Source organism: Bison bison, unplaced genomic scaffold, assembly GCF_000754665.1.
Source record: "Bison bison bison isolate TAMUID 2011002044 unplaced genomic scaffold, Bison_UMD1.0 scf7180017864491, whole genome shotgun sequence".
In the NCBI taxonomy this organism is placed as follows: domain Eukaryota; kingdom Metazoa; phylum Chordata; class Mammalia; order Artiodactyla; family Bovidae; genus Bison; species Bison bison.
In genome coordinates, this window is record NW_011495050.1 from 9,014,744 (window position 1) to 9,024,134 (window position 9,391).

The window sequence follows — 9,391 nt, forward strand, 5'->3', positions numbered from 1 at the left end:
TTTATTTTTTAACTAAAAAAAAATCCTTTATATTGTCGGGAATACAATTATTGAAACAAAAATAAGAAAATTACTCATAAAGCAAAAAATGTTTACTTCATAGTTTTAAAATAAATTTTGCATTCATCCATTACAGCTTATGTAGGAGGTAAAATATACTCTTGAGCTTTCTTATTTTTATTTTTGAATATAAATACTTCCATTTTCAACAAGACAAAATTATTTATGTCAATTCTTTGATAGTCACAAAGTAATAAATATAATTTTACATTTTATTTTTCTATAATTTTTCCTTAAATGTTTAGTAACTATTAATAGTTTAAAATATATATTATCTATTATTGATCACAGAGAAATTTATAATGCCTTAATTTTTTATCATTATTATATACTTGTTATCAAGTAAGTGTTTGGGTTTTCATCTCTTTGAATCATTTATTTAAAACAGGACCAAATTTTCAAAGAAGACAATTTTTATCTGACATTAAACATTCACTTGAAAAAAAATAATAAAGCTTATATTATTTGAAAAAACAATTCTATCACAAGCATTTCCAGAAATGAGCATAATTATAGAGGACATGAACTACAGACGTTTTCAAAGTGTGTCTTCCCACAATAGCACCTTTAATTTTTAACTAAGGAGTAAATTAATAAGAGATTTAGGAGACTGCAACAGTTTTCATGGGAAGCATTTCATTGTTTAAATGGCTAATTCAAATTATTTTTCCAACTTTGGTATCTGAAGTCTATGTAGTCTCTATCTATATCTTGTTATTTATCAAAGATAATAGATTTGCAAATAAAGTAAAAACTATTTTTAATGTATAAAATAAAATATTTTTATATGTAAAAATTTGAATTGATTGAACTTAGTCTTGCCCACTTTTTTTTTAATATTATATCCCATATAAAATTGGATGGTTCAGAAAACTTGCTTATAATAATAGTATTTTATTCTGATATTGCGGAGAAGGCAATGGCACCCCACTCCAGTACACTTGCCTGGAAAATCCCATGGATAGGGGAGCCTGATGGGCTGCAGTCCATGGGGTCGCAAAGAGTCGGACACGACTGAGCGACTTCACTTTGACTTTTCACTTTCATGCATTGGAGAAGGAAACGGCAACCCACTCCAGTGTTCTTGCCTGGAGAATCCCAGGGACGGGGGCGCCTGGTGGGCTGCCATCTATGGGGTCACACAGAGTAGGACACGACTGAAGCGACTTAACAGCAGCAGCAGCAGCATTCTTATATTGACTGATTTTATAGTGTTTTCAAGCTAAAACATAGTATAATATTGTGCAAAAAGATTCCTATAGCATATTTTATAAATACATATATAACAAACATACTTTGATGTTAAACATGAAATGACAATTCATCCAATTTTTAAAATTTTGCTTTAAATTTTAAAATTTTAAATTTAAATTTAATTTTAAATTAAATTTTAAATTTTAAAATTCTGCTCTCCTCTCTGTTTTTTTCCCACTGATATGTGGGGAAAGGGATTCATATTGTATTAGTAGTAGCAGTAGTAATGATAATAATAACAGTATTATTATTATCATTAAGATCAGAGCAAAAGGAATATTCCCATAGTCATGCTCTTTTCAAGAGACAGGGCCCTGTCCATGTAATTAATTTTTTAAAGAGCATGCATGTTCTTTTTACAAGTTATTATTCAAATTGAAAGACGTAAAAGGGATACATATTTGTCCAATTGTTTGAATGGCATTATTTAGTGAAAGTAGGTGATTGAATGGATACTAACTTCATTTGAATGTCTTGGCATCACTAGCTACAGAAAATTATCTAGTATCTAAATATCAGAAGGGCTTCTCAGGTGGTGCTAGTGGTAAAGAACTCACCTGCTAATGCAGGAGAGGTAATGTAAGAGAGAGGTAATATAAGAAATATGATATAAGAAATAAACCAGCATTTTTATGCTACTTGATTATTAAAAGGTGTTCCCAGGTGGTGCTAGTGGTAAAGGACCCACCTGTCAAGGCATGAGACATAAGAGACATGGGTTCCATCCCTGGGTCAGGAAAATCCCCTTGAGGAGGGCATAGCAACCCACTCCAGTATTCTTTTCTATAGAATCCCATGGACAGAGGAGCCTGGCAGGGAATCACCTTAGCATGCACTTAAATATAAGAAAAATAGATGATATACTTTTTTATTTTATTTTATTTTTTTAGTTTTAAATACTTTAAAAAACCTTAAATGCATATATCATGCAGAAGCTTTCCTATTTTCTTCACATTTTAAATTGGGAACTTTTTCACCTATTGTAGATATCCAGAAACAGTAGTTTGAAAGATACTTTTCAAATAGACAAAAGTAATTTGACAATTATATCTTAAGAACTGGGATTAATTAAGTGAACATGGTGAAAATTATAAATATGCTTTGCATTATTCACTATCTGAGCCACTAGGGAAGAAAAATAAAATATTTGGAAAAGTGTTTTGAATTTTAATTATTGATGCCATTTTGCCCTTCTGAACTTTCTGTATAGGATGGAGTACTCAAGGGTTAAGAGTAGAATTTCTTGAATCAGTCTGCCAAGGTTGAAACCTAGACCATGGCAGAAAGTAGAAATAGGACTTTAGAAATATGTTTTAACCTCTCTATATCTCAGTTTCCTCACCCGTAAGAAATGTATAATAATAGTAGCCACCTTTCAGATTCTTGCGAAAATTAAATGAGTTGATACATGTAAAAGGTGTAGATTGCTGCTGCTGCTGCTGCTAAGTCGTTTCAGTCATGTCTGACTCTGTGTGACCCCATAGACGGCAGCCCACCAGGCTCCCCCAGTCCTGGGATTCTCTAGGCAAGAATACTGGAGTGGGTTGCCATTTCCTTCTCCAATGCATGAAAGTGAAAAGTGAAAGTGAAGTTGCTCAGTCGTGTCTGACTCTTAGCGACCCATGGACTGCAGCCTACCAGGCTCCTCCACCCATGGGATTTTCCAAGCAAGAGTACTGGAGTGGGGTGCCATTGCCTTCTCCAAAAGGTGTAGATTAGTTACTGACATGTAGTAAGTATGATGTAAGTGTCAGCTATTGTTAAATTTATATGAAACTAGGTAATAATGATGATAAAGTGGAAAAATAAGACATTTATTTTTTATTTTCAAATATATTCCATTTATATACTTATATATAATTTGTGTTATAAATTTAATATACTAATGTAAGAAGCCTATATCATTCTACTACGTTTTCTTATCTCTATCATATGTTAAAAAGTCACATTTTAATGACATATACTACAATATTTTCAAAAGTCAGAGATAAGAAAGATAGTGCTTCCCATAGAAAAAATATTCTACTCATTGTAAACAGTGTATAACACATTGTTTTTAATTAAACTACTAGGAAATATTCACTGAGAAATCATTTACCCCATCTGGGTACTGTAGGAATATTAAAGTAATGATAGCTTTTTCCTTATCTTTACCAAATATATATTTGCATATATAACAAAGGAATATGAAACTATTAAAGAGTATGATAAGATAATTTAAAAATTAAATATAAAATTGTTCATGTTGTATAAAAAGGAAAGTAAAAGTGAAAGTGAAGTCTCTCAGTCGTGTTCAACTCTTTGCGACCCCATGGACTGTAGCCTACCAGGCTTCTCTGTCCATGGAATTTTCCAGGCAAGAATATTGGCGTGGGTTGCCATTTCCTTCTCCAGGAGATCTTCCCAATCCAGGGATTGAACCCGGGTTTCCCTCATTGTAGGGAGACGCTTTATCGTTTGAGCCACCAGGGAGGATTAGAAAATCTGAAAAGAAATAAGAGATTGTATTTTGCAAAAGGTGGGACTTGAGCTGAGTCCTGAACATTATATATAGAATTTTGATAGCTAAAGAGGAAGAAAAGGAAAACATGAAGACTTGAAGAAGGCACAAAGAAGGAGCATGGCTAACCATTAAACTTGCATAATAATAAAGAGTCTGTTGGACTTGGATTACGGGTGTATCTTAATTGCAGAAGAATGAAGAATCTGTTGTACTTGGGTTATGGATGTATCTTGGTGGCTATTGGGAAATATAATAGATATGCTTAGAAATCTAGAATCATAGCATATTTGGACAGTAATGAAAGCTGTGTTTGAGAAAGTTTAATTCTCTTCTAGTACTCAAGATGAATTGGAAGAGAATGATAATAGAAAAAAAAAGGATTAAATTAGATTTGAGCATGCACATGAAATGATTAGGAGATTTTTGGTAGGGACCTAGTAGGCCATTGAAGGATCAGGAAGGAGCTTGCGGGGGCGGGGGTGGGGGGGAAGATACAACCTTAGGTTGCAAGTCCTTAGCAAAGAGAGAATTTTTCAAGTCATGAAGAAAATTCAGTATATTGAGAATTGTGGGTCAGTGCCTTTAAATTTGCCCTCTGTATATGATATAAGCTAAAGTAAAAGAGTGGCCAAAAGAAAACATAATAACAAAAACCAGAGAAGTAAAAATAAATTAGCAAGTCAGCAGACCCAGAAAATGGGAAAAAAAAATCACACGTATTGCATGAATTAGTGAATTTATAATTAAGTTGGCAGCAATAAAAATATATGTGAGGGTATTTGAGAAATTAATTTTTATAGAATACAAGTGCAAACACAAAATTTCATATCTAGTTGAAAATGTGACAGCTTTATCAGAGTTATGACTGTTGGTCATACTTATCTTGATAAGCAAGATACTTATCTTGCTATCTGATAAATCAATTTAAATAAGTTGACAATCCATGCTAAATGATGCAGGAATCCAGTGTTTTTAAACATTGACTCTTCATTAGAATCCCATAGAAGATTATTTTAAAAACAAACAAGAAAACAACAACAAAACCAACTGGTTCACAGTGTCTACCCAGAATCACTGCATTAGAATATCTAGACAGAAAAGTAAGCATCTGTTTTTTCATAAAAGAAGAAGAAGAAGAAAAAAAAACTCTGTAGGTGATTCCAATTCACAGTGTAGGACAAGAACCATAGCAAAGTTTAGATTTTTTCATTTCTAGAGTCTCTACTCAGGTCCTATTCTTTTCTTTAAAAAGCAGATAAGTTGATGAAGAGCAAAATAGAAGTTATTCTCCAATTTGCTATAAGATTGAGTTCATGAAACAGTGTCACTCAGATATTTCAGACTTCATCTGGTTTAATAATCTTCCCATTAAAAAAAAAAGATTTCTTAGGGAATTATTTATTTACTGTGAGCACATTCACTGAAAATATGAATACATAATTTATCAATAGGGTGTTCTTAAGAAACTGCTGAAAGTGTACAATAAAACATAGTCATGGGACTTGTTAAAGGGTAAAGCCCTTAATTTGATTTTCAGCATTAAAGCATAATTCAACGACATGCTTGATAACTTGCATCACAGTTTTATTTTCACATTGGCAGAATAAATTCCTTGTTATATACCAGTTAAAAATTGCCATTATCCTTAAACTTTTTCCATAAAGTTTTTTTTTATTTTTTTTATTATTATTATTATTTTTTACTTTACAATATTGTGTTGGCTTTATTTTTATGTTGCAACTTTAAAAATAACAAGTATCGGATGACACTGATATAACTGGTAGTGACTTCTCTGCTGCCAATAATTAATGGAAACTCTGGCAATGATACCTATGGAGTGCATTACAGAGATTTCAAAATTTGATAGTAATTAAAAATAAAGTGTTAACTGTTAATGTGTTAATATTCAAAGTAGTATGTCATTGAATAGAAACATGGAAATTATGTTTTATATATCCACAAATTAAAAAGTATTTTTGTTCTCATTATTGGTTTATAAAATTATATTTAACATTCCATGTATAAATTATAGTGATTAGAATAATAAAATACAAGAATATATTTTATGTACAATTTGAAATGAATATCACTTTTGATTTTCTAATCATACATGTTTTGATTCTTTCTTTTCTTGTGTTCCTGTTGTTTCAGTAAATGAGGGAGGTATTAAGACAGCTTCCAATTTATGCCCAGATCCAGGAGAACCAGAAAATGGGAAGAGAATTGGATCAGATTTTAGGTATGATTTAAAATTTTTTATTTCATTATTAACTTTGTTAAAGTTTATTTTAATTTAAATTTCAAGTATAATAATATGGAGATGAAGACGTGGTGACCTAAAAGTGTGGCAGCTAGATTTCACTGAAGTGTTATGATTAATAATATTTCACTAAAGTGACTAAATAACATCAAATTTATCAGGTAACTTTTTTAAGTTTAAATGATTAATTTATTGTCATGTGCTATGTGGGAGAACTCGGTTGGATCCCTGGGTTGGGAGGATTCCCTGGAGGAGGGCATGGCAACCCACTCCAGTAATCTTGCCTGGAGAACCATCATGGACAGAGGAGCCTGGCAGGCTACAGTCAATGGGGTCACAAGAAGTTGGACACAACTAAGCAACTAAGCACAGCACAGCACAGTAAGTGGAAAATCATGAGATTCAATTTGAAATACATAGGTTTGAATTCATATTCTAATGTTTATTAATTGTCTGATCTTGAGTAAGTTTTTCAATCCTGTCTGCCAGAGTTTCCTCTTCTGTAACATGTAAATCAAATTTATCACATAGAATGATGTTTCAAATGAGATACTGCATGTGAAACCTTCCTGCAAATGTTCTATAAACATTTTATTTAAAAGAAAATTTAATTTGAATAAGGTTTATCTCCATCTTAAATTTAGTATTTATTTTAAAAATTGAAATCAAGTTTACTTACAGCACAGAAAATATACATAGTAGACTAGGCTTCCCAGGTGGTGCTAGAGGTAAAGAATCTGCCTGCCAGTGCAGGAAAAAAAAATACGTGGGTTCCATCCCTGGTACAGAAAGATCTCCTGGAGGAGGGCACAGTAATCCACTCCAGTATTCTTCACTGGAGAATCCCATGGACAGAAGAGACTGGTGGACTATAGTTTCTGAGGTTGCAGAGTCAGACATGACTGAAGTGATTTAGCACACAGAGCACTCATGGTTAAATGTGTCAAAGGAATACTGCACTCAATAATATGGTAACTGTTAATTTACACTATGACACAATATTGTTTAAAAATATTGAATTTTCAGTAGTCCTCTGAATGTAACATTTTACAAATAAAAGATACAAAAATCCTATAAAATACTAAGTGATAATTTAGTTCACAATACTATTTTCACAAAATATTCATGATATATTAAATTTTAAAATGATAATGGTTATAGTTTCACGTACCACACATTTACATTCTTTGCTTCTTTATTCTGTTTGTATAAAGGACTTCTGAAGAAATTCCCCGTGACTAAAAATGTAGTTCTTATAATAAAAACCTATGAATATTTTGTCTCCATGGATCATTTGACTTAAAGTTATATTTTGATATTCTTGCAGGGGAAAACAATATTAGTTCAATATGAATAAACTTGTAATTTTCTAAAAAAATTGCAGAACTTTAACTAGCCTGATAATTAATATGGATAATAGTGTATGAAAAATCACATTAAAAAGAAATTCAAAAGACCCAGAATCCAGTCAGAGTTAGAGCTTAATAACCTAAGTATATTAAAAATCAACTAAATCTCAATCTCAGTAGTTAAAAGTGATATTTTATAGACTGTAAAATGTCATCAACATACCTGGTATTTGTATATGTATACTTTATTTAATAAAAACCCTATAATAATAAAACCTATAATAACCTGTTTGTTATTTTATTCCACCTTGGCTCAGATGGTAAAATATCTGCCTGCAGTGCAGGAGACCCAGGTTCGATCCCTGGGTTGGAAAGATCCCTTGGAAAAGGGAATGGCTACCCACTCCAGTATTCTTGCCTGGAGAATTCCATGAAAAGAAAAGCCTGGAGTGTTACAGTCCATGGCATCAAGAAGAATCAGACACAACTGAGCAACTAACACTTTTATTTTCACTTACAAATAAAACTGAAAGTCTGCTTATCCAGCTAATAATTTTATGTAACTGGAATTTGAACTCATTACTTCCTGATTCTATATCCTGACCCTTTAATTACTGTGTTAAATTATGCTTTGAAACCAAACAAACTTCATTCAGATCCCATTCTTACAATCAACCATCAATATATTGTCTTCTCTGAGGATGTTTTCCTCAGCTCTAAAAATGATAATACCTGTTTCCTAGTATTGAGGTGAATGTTGCATGAGATATGCAAACATGGTAGCGAACTTAAGACGAATGAGTATTTAATCCTAGCTGCTATTGTAGTATGAAAAGATAAATGGAAATAACTATTCTTGATGTTAGTATCTATTTGGTCTCACTTTTTACAAAAATATGCGGTTTATTATAAATAGGCTTATTACTATTAGAAATAGTAATATAGAGGGTTAAATTACCTTTTCAGTTCAGTTCAGTAGCTCAGTCGTGTCCAACTCTTTGTGACCCCATGAATCGTAGCATGCCAAACCTCCCTGTCCATCACCAACTCCTGGAGTTCACTCAAACTCAGACCATCGAGTCGGTGATGCCATCCAGCCATCTTATCCTCTGTCATCCCCTTCTCCTCCTGCCCTCAATCCATCTCAGGATCAGAGTCTTTTCCAATGAGTCAACTCTTCGCATCAGGTGGCCAAAGTACTGGAGTTTCAGCTCTAGCATCATTCCTTCGAAAGAACATCCAGGGCTGATCTCCTTTAGAATGGACTGGTTGGATCTCCTTGCAGTCCAAGGGACTCTCAAGAGTCTTCTCCAACAACACAGTTCAAAAGCATCAATTCTTCGGCGCTCAGCTTTCTTCATAGTCCAACTCTCACATCCATACATGACCACTGGAAAACGCATAGTCTTGACTAGACAGACCTTTGTTGGCAAAGTAATGTCTCTGCTTTTGAATATGCTATCTAGGGTGGTCATAACTTTCCTTCCAAGGAGTAAGCATCTTTTAATTTCATGGCTGCAGTCACCATCTGCAGTGATTTTGGAGCCCCCAAAAAAGTCTGACACTGTTTCCACTGTTTCCCCATCTATTTGCCATGAAGTGATGGGACCAAATGCCATGATCTTCGTTTTCTGAATGTTGAGCTTTAAGCCAAACTTTTTACTCTCCTCTTTCACTTTCATCAAGAGGCTGTTTAGTTCCTCTGCACTTTCTATCATAAGGGTGGTGTCATCTGCATATTTGAGGTTATTGATATTTCTCCCAACAATCTTGAATCCAGCTTGTGCTTCTTCTAGCCCATGTTTCTCATGATGCACTCTGAGTACAAGTTAAATAAGCAGGGTGACAATATACAGCCCTGATGTACTCCTTTTCCTATTTGGAACCAGTCTGTTGTTCCATGTCCAGTTCTAACTGTTGCTTCCTGACCTGAATACAGATTTCTCAAGAGGCAGGTCAGGTGGT

The 9,391-nt window shown here is 33.2% G+C and overlaps 1 protein-coding gene across 1 annotated transcript in view; it reads left to right on the forward strand.

Moving 5' to 3' along the window:
• Positions 1-9,391, forward strand: part of CSMD3 (CUB and Sushi multiple domains 3) — a 1,491,512-nt gene that overhangs the window by 617,448 nt on the left and 864,673 nt on the right. The window contains exon 9 of the mRNA XM_010863441.1: positions 5,969-6,056. Within this exon, the coding sequence (XP_010861743.1) occupies positions 5,969-6,056 (88 nt within the window). The remainder of the gene's footprint in view (positions 1-5,968; positions 6,057-9,391) is intronic.